Source organism: Rattus norvegicus, chromosome 9 (assembly GCF_021556685.1).
Source record: "Rattus norvegicus strain SHRSP/BbbUtx chromosome 9, alternate assembly SHRSP_T2T, whole genome shotgun sequence".
Taxonomy (NCBI): domain Eukaryota; kingdom Metazoa; phylum Chordata; class Mammalia; order Rodentia; family Muridae; genus Rattus; species Rattus norvegicus.
The window spans coordinates 91,933,836-91,956,741 of NC_141542.1; the positions used below are offsets into that span (position 1 = coordinate 91,933,836).

The 22,906-nt window shown below is 46.2% G+C and overlaps 1 protein-coding gene across 4 annotated transcripts; it reads right to left on the reverse strand.

Annotated features, from left to right (window-relative positions):
- Nucleotides 1–3,545: 3,545 nt before the first annotated feature.
- Nucleotides 3,546–12,431, reverse strand: Dnpep (aspartyl aminopeptidase). Of its 4 annotated transcripts, none has more exons than NM_001024879.1 (15): nt 12,301–12,431; nt 11,673–11,766; nt 11,504–11,592; nt 11,293–11,406; nt 10,919–11,044; nt 10,597–10,727; nt 10,298–10,373; nt 10,084–10,191; nt 9,277–9,354; nt 8,152–8,235; nt 7,048–7,208; nt 6,923–6,962; nt 6,726–6,827; nt 4,292–4,459; nt 3,546–3,691 (listed from the first exon to the last, which is right to left on the reverse strand). In NM_001024879.1, exons 1-15 carry the CDS (start codon nt 12,304–12,306, stop codon nt 3,641–3,643), a joined length of 1,428 nt encoding a protein of 475 aa, NP_001020050.1. In that variant the 5' UTR covers nt 12,307–12,431; the 3' UTR covers nt 3,546–3,640. The 4 variants fall into 4 exon arrangements, with proteins under 4 accessions (NP_001020050.1, XP_087421566.1, XP_087421565.1 ...); XM_087565440.1 differs by having other exon boundaries at nt 12,111–12,341; XM_087565439.1 differs by having other exon boundaries at nt 12,063–12,341.
- Between the last annotated feature and the right edge of the window lie 10,475 nt (nt 12,432–22,906).

Below are 22,906 nucleotides of genomic sequence, written 5' to 3' on the forward strand. Positions count from 1 at the left end.
TGCTCACTTTCTACCCCAGCACTGGAACAACAGCAGACAAAGGGCAGTCATGAGGCTGCACTCTGGACCTTAATCTTGCCCATGAGTGACTGACCCTCCCAGCTCAGTAAGGCGCATGTGTTCCCTAGCACTTCCACTGACGAGTAGAAAGTCTCGTTGGGACTGAAGAGATGGCTCAGTGTTTAAGTTGTTCTTGCAAAGGATCCAGGTTCAGTTCCCATCACCACAGCCATGTCTATCTTCAGTTACATGAGACCTGATGACCTCTTCTGATCTCTCTGGGCACCAGGTACTCAACATACATACATACATACATACATACATACATACATACATACAAACAGGAGAAACACACACATATACAAAAGGAAAAGGAAAAGAAAAAAGTTGTCAAGCAGCAAAAGGAAGTGCTCAGGCAAAGAAGTCTAAATATTGACAGTTGGGAGTGGGACTTCACACACAGGAGTGGTAGAGCAGAGTTCCTGGCAGGATCATCAATAAGGACCTTAGCTGTATTATTATTACAAATAACACAGGCAGTCTCCAGAGAACCACAGCAGCTGCCAGAGTCTGAATCTGTTCAGACAACCTACAAAAGTCATTTAGGTTGAAATGGGCAGAGAAAACCAGCATAGTTAAGACACAGAAAAGACTACAGACTGATGCAGGAGCGATGCCATCCAGGCTCTGTGGTGCTGAAGTTCTACTGTCACTGTCGGGAACTGAGGATGGGGAACCATGGGGAACAGAGTTCACCAACAGCATCTTGACTGCTAACCCTGGCTTGCAAAGTGCAGCCGCCACCCAGTGAGAGCCCAGGGATGGATATGACCCACACCAGGGTTTGTTACTACCACACTTAGCAACGACAAAGTAAAATGTCAGCAATTGGGGGAGGGGGAGTCATCAGATAGCAAACAAAGTTCTAGCTAAGAAAAAAGAGGAATTAACAAATCTTAGACAAAAAAGAAAAGGGGGAGATAGGTGAGCAGAAAAAAAGAACCAGGAAGAGAAGGAAAGAAGGGTAAAAGATTGAGGGGAAATTTAACAGAAGCAAGCTAAAACATATGAAAAAGCTTTAGTAAGGGACTTTATAAACCTTACTGAACAGCTCATCCAGTCAGAGCAATCCTAAGGAGTCCTTGATCACGTGGGAACTCTAACTAAAGGTGAGGGTGATAACTGGATGGAGATCACTGTGCATCTTCAGCAAACTGAGGGCCACTAGGAAACTGTAGAGGTAAATTTCAACATGACAGCAAGACAGCAGCTCCTTCAATTAAAGCCAGAGTGACACCTGGAGTTGTTTGAATGAACAATGGCCCCCTGAACTGGTTTTGAACTGGTCCCCACCCAGTTGGTGGCGCCATTTGAGAAGGTTATGGAGTCATTGGGAAATGCAGTCTTGGAAGGTGTGGGCTTTAAGGGTTTGTAACCTCATTTCTGCTGTCTCTACTTTGTGGGATGTGATTTTCCAACCCCATGATGGACTCTCCCTCTGGAACAATAAGCCACATAAACTCTTCCTTCTGTAAATTTCTTAGTCATGGCATTTTATCATAACATAAAAGGAACTGGTATGGTACCCATAACAGCCCTGCTGACTCAGCTGTAGACAGCAGCCAACTTTTTGATGCCAGGGTGACTCCTGGCAAAGAGCCACTAGTGACAAAGTCACAGGGATCGTTACCTGAGTTGAATCACACAGTAGAAAACACACCTCCCTGATACAAAGCTACCTTCCAACTGTGGGGCCTTTAGTAGCTGTCAACAGTTTTTGAAATTCTGAGATTGCTTGAGGTTACCACTTATGGTACCAAAGTCATCTACAATTTGCCAAGGCTAAGACTACTGTCCTCCATCTAAACTTCATGTGGTTCAAACAGCTACAATTTAGAAAATATTCAGTCTAGCCAGCTTTTTAGTTATTCGGTCCAGCTATTTTTTTATTTGTAATTATGTGTGTATCATACACGCACTCCTGTGTGTGGGTGTGTGCACCTGGGGGTGGGAGTGAGGATGTCAGGGGGCATTTGCTATCTCCTACCTGACTTCCTTGAGACACAGTCTCTCACTGGAACTGTAACTGGGCTGAGGGCCAGCGTGCCCCTCTGACCCTCATTTCTACCTCCTAAGCACTGGGGTATAGCACGCAGGCTTTCACACAGGAGCTGAGATCTGAACTCAGGTCCTCTGGCTTCTGAGCTACACTGAGGCACAGCTCGATGGCCTGGCTCTGTACTCTTCTTTACACAACAGATAGTGAAAGAGTCTGCTTATCCTGGCTTTGTTCTGTTTCTTGAGACATGCTCTATATAGCCCAGGATAGCCTCAAACTGGATCTTCTGGTCCCAACCTCCACAGTGGGTCCTGGGGCACAGGCATACACCACCACGTACTTTCATTTACTGGGATTTCTTTCCCCATCACTCCTTCTTGAACTTTTAAAACTTTATCTGCATCTTTTTTTTTTTTTTTTTTTTTTGGTTCTTTTTTTCGGAGCTGGGGACCGAACCCAGGGTCTTGCACTTCCTAGGCAAGCGCTCTACCACTGAGCTAAATCCCCAACCCCATCTGCATCTTTTAATATAAAAGATTTAAATACATATATATGAAACTTGAAATAATATAACCAGTACCCAGTCTCTCCAAAGTCAATACTTTTTGAACTAGTTGGTAAATAAATCTATTTATACAGTACACAATACATGACTTTGATGAACAATCTTTTTTTTAGATTTTTTTTTTCTTTTTTTTTTCGGAGCTGGGGACCGAACCCAGGGCCTTGCGCTTCCTAGGCAAGCGCTCTACCACTGAGCTAAATTCCCAACCCCCCTTTTTTTTTTAGATTTTTATGTGCATGAGTGTTTTGCCTGCATGTATGTTCGTGCATGACATGGGTGTACATGCAGTGTCCACGGAGGCCGGAAGAGGGGCACTAAGTCCCCTGCAACTGGAGTTAGAGGGTTCTGAGCCACCATGTAGATGCTGGGAACTGAACTTGGATCTTCTGCAAGAGCAGCCAGTGCTCTTAACCACTGAGCCATCTCTCTGGCCTCACTCATATCCTAACCCCTTAATAGTCTGGGAGATCGGAGGAAGGGGATAGGTGGTTTGTGGAGGGGAAACTGGGAAGGGGGATAACATTTGAAATGTAAGTGAATAAAATAACCAATTTAAAGAAAAAAATCTGGGGAATCAAAATCACAATGAATGGCAGTGCTTTGAGAAGTGTGAAAGGGGCTGGAGAGATGGCTGTGTTCTTCTTGCAGAGGACCTGGGTTCAGTTCCCAGCATTTACATGGTGGCTCGTAACGACAGACCAAAGGGACCGATGTCTTTTGATCTTTATGGGCACCCGGCAAAACACTCATTCACATAAAATAAATCTAATAAAATAACAAGTGGTGTGAAGTCCCTTGTAAGCAGAAGCTTCTGGTTCGGGTGAGATTCGAGAAGGGACAACCTTTTACCTGGCCCGGTTCCAGAGGTTCAGGCCAGGCTCAATCCCCCACCCTGCAGCTTCAGAAAAAGCACAAGAGAGCTGGAGTGAAAATCTACTTTAATAACCCAGCATCAGCTAAACTGAGATCCTCCCCTCTCAATCAAAGGGGTGGAAGACAAGTCTTGGAAAGAGGCCTCAGTCCACCAAGAGGTTACGGCTTACAGAAGGGAACAGCTCAAAGAAGCCCTAAAATGAGAGGCAGAGGGAACTGGGAATTAGTGAGTGAGCAGGCAGCAGTGCCCCACCACTCACCTCCCATCACCTCCAGCTCTAGTAACAAGCACCGAGGCTTCTAAGCTTCATGCACTGGCTGCCTCCTCATCCCTCGGACCCTTTCCAATCAACCACCCACCTTCCTCTGGGGCCTTAAGAATGAGGAAGGGCATGGCCTTCGGAAGTGTCCTCAGGGCTAATGTGTTATAAAGGCTTAGCATTTCTGGGAGAGAGGAGCCTGAAGGGATGATGAATGCCTTTGATGGACACTGGAACCCATTTTCTCCCTCCCCCCCCTTCCCTGTTGACTCCCAAGGCAGCAGATTCCTCTAGCGCATGTTCTCACCATGACATTCTGCTTAGCACAGACCTCAAACCAACAGGCAGTCGGCCATGAACTAAAGCCTCTGAAACGCTGACTTCTCAGTAACTGCTTCCTCACTCACTTTGTTAGTGACAGAAGCTGACACAGGGACAGTTTTCTACACTGTAGTTTGACAGCAATTAGCCCCCAGCACCAAAGCAAGCCACTTACTGATGGTGCGCACTTGCACACACATGCATGAGAGTTACCTTGAAAAGGGTGAGGGTCTGGAGAACTCCAGTGGTACAGGCTGTCTCCCGGATAGAGTGCATGGCCAGTTGGGGGCTGCCTAAGTCCAGCACCCGAAGCCCCAGTCGAGAAGCCAAGATAGGTCCAATGGTGGTACCACATGGAGAGTCATTCCTGACCATGAGGTCCTGTCGGGAGGAGAGGTCATAAGCTAAACACTAGGTATGATCACTAAGATCAAGGAGAAAGCTACCCTAGAGCCACAGGGCAGGTAGTTCTGTCTTTACCCTTTTGTTATCCTCATATACAACAGGAAACCCCAATACACAAAGGGAAAAAACTTGGTAGTTCTAATGTTCTAAAAATTCTGGCTGGGATGAGGGTATAGTTCACTTGGCTGAGGGCTTGCTCAGCATGCATGGAGCCCTGGGTTAGATCCCCAGCAACGCATACACTGGGGCATGGTGGTGCACATTTGTAATCCCAAGACTTTGGAGATGGAGGAATTAGGAGCTTACAGCTATATCCTGCTTCAGAGTGAGTTTGAAGCTATATGGGCTACATAAGACCCTAACTGAAAAAACAACAACAACAAAAAAAATCATAAGATGATGCTAAATTTTAAGATTTTTTTAAAGGGTAAAACAGAAATATAAGTCAAATTTTAGTCAAGTGAGAATTACAGTATTAATTCATTGTACTGGCAGGTTCTGTGTGTCAGTCGTCACAGCTAGAGGCATCAGAGAGGAAGGAGCCTCAGTTGAGGAAATGCCTTCATGAGATCCAGCTCTAGGGCATTTTCTCAGTTAGTGATCAGTGGGAGAGAGGGCCCAGCACACTGTGGGTGGTGCCATCCCTGGTCTGGTGGTCCATAGTTCTATAAGAAAGCAGGCCAGTCAGCAGCACCCTTCCCTAGTCTCTAATCAGTTCCTGCCTTTGGGTTCTAGTCCTGCTTGAGTTCTTGTCCTGCCTTCCTTCCGTGATGGACTTTGCTCTGGAACTATAAGCTGAATAAACCCTTTCTTGCACAACTTGCTCCTTGGTCATAATGTTTGTGCAGGAATATAAACTTGACTAAGACAAATTGGTATCGGTGTGGTGGGGTATTGCTGTGACAGACCTGACCATGTTTTGGGGAGAGCTGTGGAAGGACTTTGGAACTTTGGGCTAGAACTGTTGAGTGTTAAGAGCTCAGTGGATGTTCTGTAGGAGCTTGGAAGAGAAGAATGTTGAGAGAGTGCAGAAGGTGGAGGCATGGCTCCATGACATCTCACAGGAAAGGGCCCTTTGCTATTTTAAGATTCTGTGGTTCTTGTTTGCTGGGACTGAAAGTGAAACTTTTACATTACTAGGACAGCTGATGCTGGTCAGCTTGAGCCAAGAAGTTAGCAGTGATTAAGAAGAGACCATCACTGAGGTGAAATCTTCTGGGAAGTGTTTTCTGAGAGCACAGAGAAACTGTTTCAAAGGGCTATGCTACTTCGCACTGCAGCTGGACTTGATAATGTTTAAAAATCACCCAGGTGGTACTGGTTTTGAAGGCATGAAGGAGTCACAGAAAGCAGCTGAGGCTTGACACTAAGGCCAGGAGAGGTGAAGGTGCAGCCTCAGGGGCAGTTGAAGGTCCAGGACTGAAGAGGTCATGCAAAGAAGCTGAAGCCTGGCACCAGGAAGTGAGCTTCAGAAGCAAATTGGTCTAGGTGAGCCTCTTCTCTTGTCCCTCCTGCTCTCAACGCCGGCCTTCTCTCCTGCTACTAGACTAACCCATTCCTATCCCCCTGGGGATCCTTCTGTTTGTTCCCTCTGGCTGAGATGTTCTTCCTCTGGACCTTCCCACAGTATTTCTTTCTCAGCGGCTACCTCTTACTTCTTCCTAGAGACCTCTCTGTGAGTGGACCAATCAGACACGACATGGGACAAGATAGAGACACTGACGTACAAACAGTCCTTGTCTAGTCCTGTCTCTCCCAGAACTTGGGTGTTGTCCTTCACTGGACTTCCCTGGCCCTAATCCCTGATGTGGAATTCATGTGGACACATGCAATGCAACTGAGGACAATGAGGGGCGATTTCAGGCCAGAAGGAAATGAACACTTGGGATTCTCCAGTCTTGAATATTCCTTCTGGGTTGAGGTATAAGAAAAGAAAGACATGGGGACGTGGGGTATTAGAAGGAAAAAGGATAGGACTAACCAGGCGGTAGGAGTAACCCTTACAGAAGCCAGCAGGCAGGGTCACGATCATCCTCACCTTACAGATGAGCACACTGAAACTCAGACAGCTTAGCAAACTGGGCCCAAGTCATGCACCTAGCTCTGCACCCAGACCCCGATCTTCTCAATCATCGGGACTCCCTCCACTAAAGCCTATCTCCCACGCTCCCACTCACTGGGGCACATCAGCTTATGTCTTTATCCCGTTCCCTCCACCATCCCAGGAAAGATGCCCATTCACCTGCAGAGGGACTCCAACTTGGCCGGCCACCTCTCGAATCAGGGACTCAGACACCGCATTAGAGGCGTAGCGCTGCTTGCTGTTCACCTTGATCACAGGACCCTGGGAGCAGTCAAGGGGAGACAAGGTGAGGCCTGCGTGAAGCACACAGGCCAGAGTCAGCCAGGACACTACATCTTTGAGAAGCAGCATCTCACCTTATGGAACAAGGGCCGATGGTTTTCTTCATGCTTGTCCCTGTGAGAGGTAACAAAGATCAGGAGGGCTGCAAGTGGGCTATGCCGAGTCTCTAGCATAAGTACTGTCTGGTATGAAGACTCACGAGTAGTTTGGGTGCACAGCATGGGCCATGTCTGCACTGATCATGAAGGACTTAGGTATGGCTTCCTCGAAGGCAGTCAGACGCTGAGGTGAGGCTGAGATGCGCCGTAGTATCAGCTCTGTCAGCAGAGACTGTGCTCCTTGTGCACTCTCTGACCCCACCTGGAGATGGCAGAGATTTGACTGTAGGAATCTGGACATGGGCCTGGACTGTAAGGGCTCAGTGTTCAGAATGGCCCAGGATCCACCTGAGTCACTTGGTAGGGATAGGTGTCCTCAGAGACTTTCCTAAGCCCTGGCCATTTCTGAATAACTGACAGTGGAATGGGACCAGACTAATGCCCAGTCATGTAAGGGCTAGAAATAGCACTTACTGATGGGGTTTCCACACTGCACTCCGACACTTACATTTAGGGCTCAGCAGATGTCACAACACCCTGAATAATTTCCCTTACATTAGTGACAGAGACTGTTAACTATCCATGATACCTTTCATAACAGAAGACCCAAAGTAAAGCTACACAACTAACTCCCAGCTAGAGACAGCATTCCAGTTTCCTTTTTAGCTGAATGTGGCCACACTAAGTTCTGTGAATGTAAGTAATACTGAATTCCATTTCGGGATCAGACTCTTAAAGACACAGGCATCTATTCTCTGCCTTCTCCTTTATTGCTGACTGGCCATAGAGGAAATAGACAACTAGCGTAATAGACCAGAGACCTATCCCAACTGCTAACTGACCCAGGGAATTACTTGAGAGAGCATTGGCTACCTGTCAAGCTCCACCACAGCATCTCAAGATTACAGCCAAATACACAGCTGAGAACCCATTATGTGCAAAGTCACAGACCTGAAAGATAACCTGTGCAGTGCCCCCATCCTTGGGACAGGAATGCAGCAAGGTATACAAGAGAATATGGGCTACGGAATAGATCTGTTACAAAGATCCATTTAGAGCCAGAAGGGAGCAACAGCTTGGAAGCACTGGCGCTCTCCTCCTTCCTCCTTTGGGGCCTCTAGAATGCTCTGGTCCACTCTGAGTGTCAGCCACCAAGTAGCTACTGAATACTCCACCCAGGGACCTGGCTCCAGCCCTCCACATACCTCTTCATTGTCGTAGAGCGTGACCATGCGCACATGTGGCTCCCTGGCCAGGGAGGCAGGGGATGCACAGGAATCAATCAGTGCCTAGGTAGGGAAGGAGACAGGCTCATCATCCCTGCCCTTTTGCTTCTTACGACTTTTTTTTTTTAAAGATTTATTTATTTATTTCATGTATCGAGTACACTGTAGCTGTCTTCAGACACACCAGAAGAGGGCATCAGGTCCCATTACAGATGGTTGTGAGCCACCATGTGGTTGCTGGGAATTGAACTCAGGACCTCTGGAAGAGCAGTCGGTGCTCTTAACCACTGAGCCATCTCTCCAGCCCCCGCTTCTTATGACTTTGTCTGCTTGTACCTAGGAGGGAGATGTGGCCCTGCCAGTGAGGTGGACTGGGCTCTCAGCAACCTTTCTCTTAGGGCACTGCCTGGCAGCGAGTGGAAGAGGACCTTTCTAATGGAATAAGTAAATCCATTCTCTGGGTATTTGCTCTCATACACTCCCATGCACAAGGCGGGAGGATAATGTTGAAAACAAACAGAAAACTTAAGTCCTGGGAGGTCAAACCAACGGGCTTCCATTAACAGCTCTAGACATGTCCATGAACCCAGCTGGTTGCCTCAGAAGCAGACACAGGCCCCAGATCTACAGTTCTACCCAAAGCCTATCTCCAACCACAAGACAGGCAGGGAGAGGCAAGCTGAGCAGCAGAGGAAGGGTAAAGGGGAGAAAGCTGAGAAACAGCCTGCCTGGGGTAGAGCAGAAGTGGAGACTATGAAGGTGAGCAAGAGGTACAGACAGCCCTACTGAGGGTTCAAGGATCACAAAGAAGGCAAGCAGTAAGTGAGAGATTGTTTTCCACAGTGGCAAGGCCTTTGTTTTCAGACAGAGGTCATTAAGGAAAAGTAGATGACACCATGGCACCCCACTGCCACCTTTTCCACATCAGCTCCTGGCCCCAGACCAGCACAGTAATAGTATGTCAAGGCTGCAGCATATAGGCCCTTCCCCGAGCCAACAGGGTGGAGGCCTGGCTAAGTAGCCATCTCTCACCACCTCCTGGGGCTCCCACCTCAATTCTTAACTCCCCGCCTCTCATGCTGCCTGGGTGCCCTGGCTCCTCACCTGCAGAGCACAGAAGCAGCTATGCAGATTGTCCAGCCGAGGAGCAAAGATGAATTCTTCATAAGCTCCACCCAGGGTCTAAAAAGACAGAATGAACACCTAAGTGCCCAGCCCCTCCCCACTTCTCCCTGTTCCCAAGGGCCAGAGCAACTCTTGACTGTTGGCTCAGGAAACTATTCTTGCTGTTCAGCAGAGAATGAAGGCCAGGAAAGGGCAGCCTACAGTATCTGACCTCTACTGGAGAGGCAGGTCAAAGGAGGGCTAAGTGGTCACCAAAAAAAAAAAAAAAAAAGCAGCCAGCGGTGGTAGTGCACACCACTGATCCCAGCACTGGAACAGCAGAGGCAGGAGGATCTCTAAGCCAAGGCCAGCCTGGTCTACGTAGTGAGTCCCAGGACAGCCAGGGCTACACAGAGAAACCCTGTCTAGAAAACAAAAACAAAAACAAAACAAAACAAAAAAAACGCAAAACAATGCCAACTAAAAGGAAGAAAACAGCTAACAGAAACTTAGGACCAAGGATCCAAAGATTTAGCAGCTCCCTACTTAGCACTTGGAAGGCACCAGGCCTCTTTCCCTCAGAGGTTCAGAGCCAGCATAGGACAAAGCAGATAGGCACCACCTCACACATCACACCCAGTCTCGGTAGGAGGGTCTTCTGGGGAGATGCTCTGCTTATTGGCTAACTACTGAAAGCAGAGGAAGTGCCAACTACTGGGAAGAACAAGGATGAAACTAACTGAAGAGCTTCAGGGATATGCTATGGTTGGCAGGGACCCTGGAAGACCCCACCACAACCCTCCTTACTGCAGGCTGGGTGTCTGCCAGGCAGAGCTCCATCTCCATGATGTTGTCAGGACTCAGTCCCAGATGGGTACAGAGCAGGGACATGAGGACTGAGTGGTGCCGCTCATCCTGTAAGGCAGGAGGTGTTGGAAGTTGGCTCTGCTCGTCTCTGCCCCTTTCGAGGGACTGGTCTGTTTCCACTCTGCCACCCTCCCTGGGGCAGGGAGCTTCTTACAGTAGCACTGAGAGGCCCTGGTTCAGGAGTCCCTTTCTCCAGCTCTTCCTGAACTGCTGTGGCAAGAATAGGGACTCTGTGGGGAAATGGGTTGAGAGAAGGGAAAGAGACAGCCATGAACATAGGCCTCTTCTCGTCCTCCGACTCCCAGCCCACTCCCCAAATGGATTGAACTGGTTTCCAAAAGTGCAACTTGATGATGGTCACTAAGAGGTGGTCCTCTGGGTCCCAGTGGGTCCCTCTGTTACCTGGTGCCATACCCTACCCCTCACAGCCATTAGAGCCCTTGATGTACTTACAGGTGCATCTCTGTGTTGGGCCCAAAGTTCTCATTGACATTTCGCTGCAGATGGATGGCCAGATGCGGGATGCGCAGGATGGGCCGCTCTATATGCACAAACCTCTGCTCCAGTCTGCCTGACGTAGGGCACTGTGGCCAACTGGCCAAGTCAGAACTGGGCACCTCCCACATCCAGCTGATAAAATCCCTTACTAAACCCAGAATAACCATGTCCCCTCTTCCCCACGAGGACTCTTCACTGGTACACTGAAGAAATGTGACACTCAATCTTCAGGCTGCCGAAGAGAGAACCTCCCCAGTTCCTAGCCCCTCTATACCACCTTGATAATGACTCGTCCAGCCAAGGTCAGGTCCCGGTCAAACCACGTGCTCCAGATCCCACCACCATAGGTCTCTACGCCCACCTGGTGGTAGCCCACCTGGCTTCGGCGAGATTTGCGTTTCACCTGAGCATAAAAATGAGAAGAAAGGGAATGTCTGAAAGGTAATATCTGGAAGTGAGACTCAGGCAATAAGTTATACAGAGCAAACATCACATCAGTTGACAGCTGAAAGTGGGGGTGGGGGAGCATGGGGCAGGTTTGCCTACTTCCCAGGACCTTGGGATAGAGCCTTCCAAATTGAGCCTCATAGATCTCTTCATCCCAACTGCCCCCGCACCTCCCTTCAGTCCAGCCAAGTCCTAACTCCTTACCCGGAGGCAGGGACTGTCCGTGTGGGCCCCAATGAGGCTGAAGCCATTGCCAGGAACATACTGGCCCCCCACAGCAAAAGCAATGATGGTGGAGGAGTTCCTGGTTAAGAAGTACTGGGGGAGAAAGTTGAAAGACAGGGGCGTGAGTTGCTTAATGACCTGGAACACAGGACTTTGAAACAGGGTCTGACCCCATACTATCCCTTAGTACCTTGTTTTCTGGTAAGATATCCCAGCCCTCTGTTTCCTTGAGTTCACGGAAGCCAGCCTGGAGTAGGCGGCTGCGACACTCGGCCACGACTGTAGGAAAAGGGCTCTCACAGCAATGGAAGTTGGTTAAATTACTCCCACTTCTAGCCTCCCTAACCGTGGTCACCTACCATGGAAAGGAGAGGGGCTCCGGTTCACGAACTTGATGAGCTCCCTGGCTGTGGCCTGGATAGCCTCTTTCCTAGCTCTGCCGTTCATGGCCACCTACGGGGAAGGAAGGGGGAATTCAAGCTGTTGCCAAGTCTAGGACCACTCTTTTCACCCGAGCTCCGAGGATCCTAGAAATGAGAACGCCAAGGCTCAACCTCTGCTTCCGGGGGATTCATTAGCGACAGATGTGGATTCCTAGGTCGACCGACCGCCCTCGACTCAAAGGTTCAGTTCCAAGGCTAGAGGACCTCCACCCAGTTTTGTCCCTGGAACTGCAGGACCTGAAAGGCCCGCCCCCTAAATCCCAACCCACTCCCCGCCCAGCCCGGAAATCCAGCAGCGGAGCGGACCTCAAATCTGAAAAGGCCACCGTGTCCGGAATCAAAGCACTACTCCACCTGTCCTCCCTCCCAGTCAGTCCCTGGACAGCCCTTCAGACTTCCGGAAGGTCAGGCCACCGCGGAGGCTTTCAGTTTTACTTTGAAACCGGAGTACGCTCGTCTCAGCGCCGCCTTAAGCGTAGCTCCAAAAGGGCGCGCGGCCGGCTGTCTAGACGAAGTTGAGGCGCGACCGGCGGCAGCCACCTACCTGCATAGTCCTACCGCACTCCTCTCCAGGGGTCGGACTTCGGCCCGCCCCTGCCTCTCCGCTCCTCCCTTCCTGATCAGGCCTCGCCTTCGCCGAGCTGTGGGCTCCGCCTCTCGTCAGGCCCCACCGGGTCTCCACCTCAACCAGGCCTCGCCCCGCCCCCGCTGCTCCGGAGCTCCGCCCCTTTCAGGCCTCGGTCGGGTTCCACCCCTGCTTCTCGCTCAGTTCCCGTCAGGCCTCCTTCCAAACACGCGGACTGTTCTGCGCCAATCAGGCCGCGTCCCATCCTCACTACTCCGAGAGCTCCGCCCCTGTTAGGACATGTTCCGGTTCCGCTCCCGCCTCACTGACCTGCCTCCTCCCAATCAGGGTGCGTTCTAACCACGTGGACTAGTCAGCACCAGTCATACCGCGCCCCGCCCCTCTGTCCCCTAGCTTTGCCCCGTTAGGGGATGTGTCTCATGCCCTGCCCTCATTGCTCCACTAGCTCCGCCCCATCAGGGCTACTCTCCAGACCCTGCCCCCGTTGCTCCTCTAGCTCCGCCTCTTCAGGGCTTCCTCAGCAGGCCCCGCCCCTGCTGCCTCTCTCGCCCCGCCTCCATCAGGCGGAGTCCTACTGGCGTCAACCCCCTCTGCCCTTCCCTTTGTCAGCAGCCTTGAAGCTGAGGCGAGGCGTTCAGCTCCTGGAGCACCCTAGGCAGGGGAGCCCACCGCCGCAGCAGGGCCCTCTAGCGCCTCGGTGGTATTAGCACAGCCGCTGACCTCCATGAACTTAAGATAAATCTAAACGTGTTATGGCATGTAATCCTCAGAAGTTTACTGTCAACTTTTTGTAGACGAATTAACGGAATGAGGAGATTAATCTGTCTCTAGTTACAAATGTCACAGCTGGGCTTTTGACTCCATGAATTTGTTTGCAGAGCCTAGAACAACAGCAAGAGGCTTCGTAGGTCTTTTTCTCTCGTCCTTGGTTAAATGTTAAGCTATTCAGTAGGTCTCTGAGGAACACAGAAGTCAGTAACCTTTTCAAGATCACACAGCGATTTGGGTGGCCTTGAGATTTGATTCTGATACCCATGATTATTTTTTTTTTTCTTTCAGACAGGGTTTCAATGCTGTTCAGGCTTTTCCAGAACTCACTACGTAGTAGCCCAGGCTGGCCTCAAATCCATGGCTTCCAGTTGTTGGAGATACAGGCATGAGCTGCCCCTACTGACTCTTTCTACGCTTTTAGACAATCGGGGGAAAGGGGGGAAGTAGACCCGTGTATTCTTGGAGACAATTCCAATATTATGTTTCCCTGTCAAGAGTGTTGAGTAGCAATCTTAAAACTCATCCATACATCGACGGATCAGGACTCTTATGGCTCTGGGGTTCAAAATAGAGTCCACCTACCAAAAGTGTAATAATCTTTCCAGGGCTCACAAGTCTCTGGGGACATCTGCTTTTATACTTGGGATGCGAGTGAACAGGGATAGAGTCTGGAAAGGTCCTGCCACCCTCACCTCAAAGAGGGCAGTTTCAAGATCCATTCAGCGGGTGACAGACTACATCTGTGTAGTCTCTTAACTATTCTTTGGATATCATTGTAACCCTACTGATTTGTACAATTAATACCCCTTAATAATTATATAAGTCACATTATGTATGAAGCTCAGTGCTAAGTGGACCACAAGAAGGATGGTCTCACCTGTTCTTTAGGGTCTGGTTACTTGGGAAAGGGGCTACATTCTAAGCTACTGATAACTGAGACGGTATGGTCAGTTCTCTGAATGAGTGGGTTCTGCATCCTTGAATCCAACTAAGTATTTGAGGTCCTGTATATTAACTAAGTAGAAACTACGAACGTATTTTTAAAATTCTATTTATGAGAGCAAGGGACGCTATTAAACTGCCAGGCAGCTGTCTCATGTCAACCTAGGAAATGTGAGTTTAAAATGATGATCCATTTTTAATTGATTTGATAAACGAAAATAGAAATTCTTGGCAATAGTAGGCATCAGAAAAGGCTTGAGGTAACACTTGCCTTTATATTCGATGTTCTAAAATGTAAATACTCCATATGGCTGTTTTCAAGCTATGAGCGCGATGTCACTGAACACAGATCTGGGAAGAGGTGTGCAGAAGCAAGCCACTGCATATGGTTCTGCCCGGCAGATGCACTGGACATAAATAACCTCTACAACAAAAATGTAAGACGCGGTAAGATAGTTGAAAAACTGATGGTTTTAAATTTTTATTGTCTCTGCAATATAATTTAATTGTACATCTATATACATCAAAACCATAATGTTTTGATGACTGCTGCGTTTAACAACAGGATCACCAAATCCTTGGGAATGTCTCAGTGAGTTCTCGTGAACTGGTCCAGCTTGATACTCCATCCACACTCACCATCCTTGCTGTGAAATGTACTGCCATAAGATACCAGGCTGGGGGCTGGAGAGATGGCTCGGTGGGTAAGAGCACTGAGCTGTACACTGACTGTCCCTCCAGCTTTGCTACGACACCCCTGGTGTCAGGCTTGTCATAGTAGTTGCTTCAGTTACCTTGCAGAAACTCAAAGTCACTTTTGCTGAAAACATGGACTCTTCACTTGCACTTCAGGTCTCTGAATGGGACAAAAGTCTTGGCACGTCTTTCCTATTGTGTCTGTCCCTGTAGGGCTGGAACAATGCCCCAGGTTCCATTCTGGAGCCCGTACGGTGGAAGGAGACATAATTCTGGATTGGCTCAGCCTGTCGCCATTACATCTGCTGTGAGTATCTCATCCCGTGACCTTGTCCTCTCTGCACAGCTCAAGCACCAGCATTCCTCAGCCTTATCAGGAGGCTCCGACCAAATCACAGGGCCAGGACATTTATGTGACAATGAGTGACTCAGTGGTTCCTGGGTTAAGTCCCTACACATTAGCCTGCAAGCCGCAAGACCAGAATGTTTGTGCCCGAGGAGGAAAAGATCTTTGGAAATCTTTCCCATGACCAATGGGCAATTACTAAGGCTTAATCCATTCCAGAAAAATCAATGAAACTTTGCTGCTTGCTTCTGTCCAGCGAACAGCAGCCTGGTCTCCCTTTCAATCACTGCTCAGTGTGCTGCTTTGGGTTACACTGAAGCTGGATGGCTCAGCCTGAAGCTATAGAAAGACACCACCCTGCTTGTCTGTCTTGTCTTCAATGTGTGACTTGGTGTGCTTCTCTCCCTCATTTTCTTCCCCCTCCCCGTGTGTCTTAGAATTTTACTTCTGTGGACAGACACCATGATCAAGGCAACTCTTATAAGGATATTTAATTGGGGCTGGCTCACAGGATCAGAGGTTCAGTCCCTGATCATCAAGGCAGGAAGGAACATGGCAGCATCCAGGCGGGAATGGTGCAGGAGGAGCTGAGAGTTCTACATCTTTATATGAAAACTACTAGCAGAATAGTGGCTTCCAGGCAGCTAGGATGAGGGTCTTAAAGCCCACATCCACAGTGACACACCTACTCTAACAAGGCCACACCTACTCTTAACAGGGTCAAACCTTCTAATAGTGCCACTCCCTAGGCCAAGCATATACAAACTATCACACCATGTATGTATGTATGTATGTATGTATGTATGTATGTATGTATGTATGTGGTGTGTGTGTGTGTGTGTGTGTGTGTGTGTGTGTGTGTGTGTGTGTGTTTTGAGATAGGATATCACCAAGTAGCCCAGGCTGCTCTTAGACCCATATCTAAACCATGCCAGCCTTGAACTCACAATGAACCTCTTGACTTAGCCTCCCCAACCATGGTGTTATAAGGTTTGATTTTATTTCTGCTGTTTCTGGGCCATAGGATCTCCACCATCTGGTATCAAGTTGACCAACACAATCAGTATCTGGGAAATCTCTAGAAAAGGAAAAAATCAGGGTATGGTGGTTTGAATATGCCTGGCCCAGGGAATGGCACTATTAGGAGGTGTGGCCTTGTTGGAGGATGTATGTCACCATGGGGGCTAGCAATGAGACCTTCCTCCAAGCCACAATGGAGGCAGTCTTCTCCTAGCTGTCTGTGGAACAAGAGGTAGAAGTCTCAGCTCCTCCAGTGCTATGTCTGCCTGGATGCTGCCATGCTTCCTGCCCTAATGATAATGGACTGAACCTCTGAGCCTCTAAGAAAGCCCCAGTTAAACGTTGTCCTTTATAAAAGAGTTGCTGTGGTCATGGTGTCTCTTCACAGCAACGAAACCCTAAGACACAGGGATTACCACCAGACTTAAGACGTTGTTAGATTTCTCTTTTTCAGAGCTGAAGAGTAAACCGAGGTTGCTGTGAATGCTAGACTGAGCACTGTAGCACTGAGCCACACTTTCAGCCTGGTTTTACTGCTGTGGTTGAGACAGTGTGTGAGTATGTGACTCAGACTACCCAGGTAGCCACTATGTAGACCAGACTGAACTTGAATTCTCGTTTCTTCTATCTCAGCTTCCTGGGCAATAGGATTGTGAATGGGTACCACTCTTTATCTTTTTAAAAAAACAAAATCTCAAACATTCGATTTTACCGATGAAGACTCAGGAGTCAGATGCTGGGGTGAAACCTGCTAGCTCAGAGAGGCAGAGAGAGCACCCAGCGACCTTCTCCCTCTACCTACATCCCAGGAAGAAAAAGCCCTTTCTCCTTCTTCGTGTTGTCTTAAATACCCTTCAACTCAATGTCCCTCCTTTCTACTTCCTGTGTTTTCTCATGTTCACTCCTTGTCAACCGGTTCCTTGCTCCTCCTCTTGACTTATGGTTGCCTTTTTTTTTTTTTTTTGTTCCTGTTTACAAAAAGCTCTTGTGAGCTAGGGCAGAGCCACACGACAAAAAGAACCCTGTTTTTCCAATTCACAAGCATGGGGTTCATAATGTGATCAGATATCCTGAAACATTTCCCCCTTTTTGTGTAAGCAAAAGATGCTTTCTCCAACATCAATAAACTATATACTATCAGGTAAGAATTACATTCACAATGTCCATTCTTTGTGTATTTGATAACCTTGGAAAAAGTACTCTAATCTATCCTATCTTGGCGAGTTCAAAGTTCTGTAATTAAAGCAATTCCTATATAACTTGCATTTATAGCTTAAAAACATCCTTTTAGACCTTAAAACATTTTCTTAAATCCTAAACAACTTTAGCTTAACTGCAAGTCTTCAACCCCATTAGAGACCTGAGAAGGATAAATATTATCTGAATAAGCAGGGAGTGCAGAGCAAGCAGCTTCTAAAACTGTAGAAATGTCAGATTGTTGGCTGCTTGGACAGCCACCCAAGATTCCTCTGCAACACTGGAGCGTCCGTCTCTTCAGCCTACTGGCCCAGAATATCTGACAGGTTTTCCTGTGAAGCAGGAACTATAAAGGACTTCTCTGTCTTGTCCTGCCAGAGTTTGGCAGTCAGCACTCTTTGTGTCCTGCTTATCCTGGCTTGGACAGCACACTGTCAGCAATTGAAGCAAGGGAGGTTTCTTGCCCAGTAGCAGTTTGCCAGATCTGAAACAAACTCCAAAAGGAGGTTCTTCAGTGCTCATCATCTTCTTTAAAGTAATAGGGTACTGCCAAGAGCTGACATGTGTCATTGTCAAAAAAAGGTCTTAAATAAAACATCTTTAAATGCTAAATTCTACAGATCTCTAACTATCTCAGTATACTTGAATTAGCAAATATTGCTTGTCTCTGGCTATTTTCTATCTGATTAACTAAGAAAACATCTGTGAGTAACTAAACTAGTTTGATTGACTATTAACTTTCATTTCTTAATTATCCTAAACAATTTGTAATAATAGCTTTCAAAGGGACTAGAACATCACATTGCATTTTTAAAAAGTACATAGGGGGGTTGGGGATTTAGCTCAGCGGTAGAGCGCTTGCCTAGCGAGCGCAAGGCCCTGGGTTCGGTCCCCAGCTCCGGAAAAAAAAAGAAAAAAAGAAAAAAAAAAGATTCTAAAAAGTACATAGGTACAATACCTTAAAAGGACATACATAGTATGTTGTAACTAAAATATAACCTTAATTTTGTATCAATATGCAAAAACCTATACCAATGTAATAAAATATAACCTTATTATTGCATCAATATACAAAGATCTATGAGTAGATTCAATAATTACCTTTTCCCCTACTGTTCTTATATTATTCCTACATCCCCCTTTTTACTATATATAAAAAGGAAAGGTTTTTAACTTTAACACACTAAAACTAATTACAATAATGAAGCTATTTCTGCCAAGCATGCTCATATTTGGCAGACTTAGGACAAAGTACTTTTGAGTTTGAAGTCCTGTTGAATCTGTCTGTCTCTTAAGAACTCAGAAATGTGAATGTCCTGAGCACTTTGTAGTCTGAAGCTGATCTTTTGGTGGTGTTTGTCAGCTTAGTGGCAATCTGGGCTTGGTGGAACATAGCAGTCAACTACAGATGTCCACTGTTTGCACAAAACCTGGGAACAGATGAGGCATGGGACAGTTTTGCCCAGTGGTAATATTACCACAATCCAGGTGAATTTGTTATTGTGGGGCTCCATCATCTTTTTGGAAACCTAAAAGGTTACTGTTAGGAATGGTAGAAAATTTACATTTTAAATCCCATATTCAGCAGATCTCAGAAAGGTTTGAGGACCACAACCTATTAAATACATCCAAGGTACAGAAACTTTGTTCCTAGTTCCTTGCTTCAGACTCAAACCTAAAATTGCATACAGGAAGCTAAGTGAAGTTTATTTCTAGAATTAGTTAATACTATGTAAGACTACTAGTATCATGAAAGAAAAGTTTATATATACATAATAATCTAATACATTTTGTGATAATATTTACACTTTAAGGAAAGTTCTGGGGCTGGAGAGATGGCTCAGAGGTTAAGATGTCTGCTCTTGCAGAGGTTCTAAGTTCAATTCCCAGCAACCACATGGTGGCTTACAACCATCTATAATGGGATACAATGCCCTCTTCTGGCCTGCAGGATACATGGCAGGCAGAATGCTGTATACATACTAATAAATAAATCTTTTTTTAAAAGAAAAGTTTTAAAGAGTCAAATGAAAACCAAAAGATCGTGAGATTAGTGGCAACAGAATAGTCAGTCCCTTATGTTTAGTTTTCCTCTGTCCCATGTCAGGTGGCTCTTCTGATATGAGATAGAATTTTGGATATTCCTTTAACAAGCATCCATGGGTTTACAGAAGGAGAGAGCCGCATTCCAATCCCAAAACCAGATTTAATTTTTAATTGAATTGGGACCACCACAAAAAAAACATTTGCACTTATGTCTGCAGAGGGCAAAATATGGAGGTGGTGGTGATAGCCCTTGGCCAATTTACTCCTTTTCTTGTGACATTTTCTCTTGATGATCAGTCCTTTTCCTTCAGATGTTTTATATTGTCCAGTGGTTTCTGGGTTCCTTAGTTGGTTGGTTTTATTCTCCTGGAAAGATAAAGGCAAAATCCTGCCCAACCCTAACTGTTGGAGTTTCCTTTTTGGCAGTTTATATCTTTCCTAGGGCAAAATATTTTTTGGCAATAGAAAAAGTATTATCTTTCAATTGAAATTTTAAAAATTACTTTAAAATTAAATATACTTTAGTGGATAGATATATCTATTCCTCCCTTTTTCTTTATATATAATTTCAATGTTTAAGTGTATTTATTTTTAGATCACAAAAGACATTCACTTTGAATTTCAGCTTGCCTTTTGCAAGCTGCTTTTAAAGTTAAATCACTGTAATTCTCTGCCTCCCAAGTACTGGGATTAAGGTGTGAACCACCACTACCTTTTTTAGCATACTGACCTTCCCCTAACAACTGATCCTGGGACAAATCAATACATCTGGCCTGGAAAAATCAATATATTCATTATTCGATGGCCCTAGCTTCCTCTTCCCACCATGTTTGCCATTGTAACTGTATTCCAATATTGCTGTTACCTAGTCTTTCTAGTCTTGGGGGGATAATTCTGTTGAGTTGCCCAAGAATTTAACATCTGCTTCTCATAAGGTGAATGCATACAATATGTGATGATCACTTCCTTAAATCTCCTCAAATCTAATATGTCTATAGGATTCTATTTAATTTCTCAATAATCTTGGGGCTGCTTATCATCTGCTGGCTTATATAGTAACTAGATAAACCGAGGTTGGTTTTCTAACAACCTTGGGTTACTCCCTTTCAGTTTCATTATGCAGTGGTAGGCCCATGTCTAGATTCCTCTGCCTAAGCCTGAGTATTTTTCTTATTTATAGGTTTTTCTAAGGCTTGTCTAAATTCCTGTCTGTGTTTGAGTGCTTTTCTCACTTTTATTTAAGTCTCTCTAATTTTCCTTCTAAGACTTGTATCTTATCAATACATGTTTTATATCTTTCTTTTTCCTGTATCTCTAAAGGTTTTTTTCTTTGAGCCCATACAGAGGTCTACTTTGTCTATTAAGGATAAAGTATGAAATACCAAATTGATGATGATCATAATCAATACTGAACCAATTTCAGTTGAGTTATTTGACTTTTCCTGTCCTGCTTCTATTTTCGAGTCATCTAAAGTAGCGTTATACAAGGTCCTAAAACCTTCTATTACAGTACTTCCCATCTGATGGCTTCTCAGTTTGTCCACAGCTCGAGTCAATTCTCTGTCCATGTGTTTGTGCCACAAGGTGGAACACCAAAATGTTGGTTTTTTAAAAAACAAAACCCCAAATATTTGATTTTTCTGATGAAGACTCAGGAGCCAGATGCTAGGGTAAAGCCTGGCAGCTCAGAGAGGCAGAGAAAGCATCCAGCTCCTTTTCTTACTTCACCAACATCCCGGAGGGGAAAAGCCCTTTCTCCTTCTCCACATTGGCTTAAATACCCTTCAACTCAATGTCTCTCCTTTCTGCTTCCTGTATCTTCTTACGTTGACTCCCTGTCAACGGATGCTTGCTCTGCCTCAAGACCAATAGTCAACTTTATTCAGTCCTGCTTATAGAAAGTTCTTGGATAAAGGTATGTGCTAGGGCTGAGATACACCACAAGAAACAATCTTGGGGTTCACAATGTGATCAAATATCCTGCAACATACCGCCACAACGATCTCAGAGGATCTGAGTTAAACATTAAAGTTTAAGCCGCAGTGTTTCAGAGTTCTGTGCTGCAGAAACCAAACCAAAACAGCACCTTAAGGTACATCCTTATGTATTACCACCTAAAAACATGGTTTTAAATTACATTGCTGAATAAAAAGAGAAGTCATTTCTAAAATGTTCAATTAGGCAAATAAAAACATTTAGGTAAAGTACATAATAAACTCAACTTCTAGGAGAATATATATATCTATACAAACAGGTTTGGAAGAACAGTTGACTATGGATAAGGGATTATGGGATGGGCATGAGGTTGGGATGGACAAGTCAGAAGGACTGATGGACCAGTTTCTTCTTTTTCTTTTAAGACGTGTGTGTGTGTGTGTGTGTGTGTGTGTGTGTGTGTGTGTGTGTGTGTGTAGTCCTAGTTGTCCTGACACTCTGTAGACCAGGCTGGCCTTGAACTCACAGAGATCTGCCTCCCTCTGCTTCCCGAGTGCTGGGATTAAAGGCATGTGCCACTACACCTGGCCAAGAAGTTTCTGAGAGTCATTCCTGCTCTCAGCCTTCTGAGCAAATCCTCCTCAGCAGCACTAACTGGTGTTTATAACATCGCCATAATGCATCCATCATTTCAATTTAACAAACATTAAAGTGCAAAAACCTATGTGTTGGTGTAGCAATCAATTATGCAACTCATTGGAAGTTGATACAATTTGCAAATCCTTCCTAGTCCATCAGCTTATTAGAGAAGCTGCCTGAGTGGTAATGTGTCCCATGATTGTTAGGGGTGATTTGGGACTTGGGAGAGCATGCAATACTATGGGGGTGGGGGGGGGAGATCAATCCTGCCCTGTCTGCTAAAATGCAAATCTTGAAGGACTAAATGAGATGACTTGATTCATATTGATGCATTGGTGCAAACACGTTGTTCCAGTGAAGAAATAATTTGCTTCAGGATAATATGATAGTAACTTGCATAGCTAGGTACAAATTGTCTTTTTACAGGATTGCTGGGGGGAACACTTTAGTTTTAAGCACAGGACTTCTGCTCAAGCCTCACCTTCCGTTCAGAAGTCAATTAACTGAGGACTACAAATCCCCAGATACCCTGAAGAGAGTAACTATCTCAGGGATGGTACTTGTGAATCAATTGTGTTCCAGGAGTAATTCTTTAAAACTATAAGATTTTAGATGTCCTCCCCCATTTTTTATGTGTATGGGTGTTTTGCCTGCAGTGCTCAAGTTGGTCAGAAGAGGGTGTTAGATCCCCTGGGACTGCAGATGTGAGTCATTATGTGGGTGCTGGGAATTGAACCCAGGTCCTCTGAAAGAGCAATAAGTGTTCTTTGTCCTGCTGAGAATTCCCTTCCTATTGTCTCTCCCAGGAGTCCTTTCTTCCCTCCTCCTAAAGTTCCATCCACCGTCCTGCCCTTTGCTGCTGATTTTACTAGGAAAATAGAAGCCTTCAGAGGGTACATGGTTTTTGCTTCTGTGGGGAGAGTCATCTGTGCTCCAGGGTAAGGCAGCCCCTCTGCTTGCACAAAAGTAGCT

Excerpts from the sequence above, each read along its gene's own strand:
- Dnpep (XM_087565438.1), bottom strand. The coding sequence starts at position 11,888 with ATGAATCCCCCGGAAGCAGAG. Across the intron at positions 11,593-11,672 it reads GAGCCCCTCTCCTTTCCATG|TCGTGGCCGAGTGTCGCAGC; the intron begins GTAGGTGACCAC and ends CTTTTCCTACAG. Across the intron at positions 6,828-6,922 it reads ATCGGCCCTTGTTCCATAAG|GGTCCTGTGATCAAGGTGAA; the intron begins GTGAGATGCTGC and ends GACTGCTCCCAG.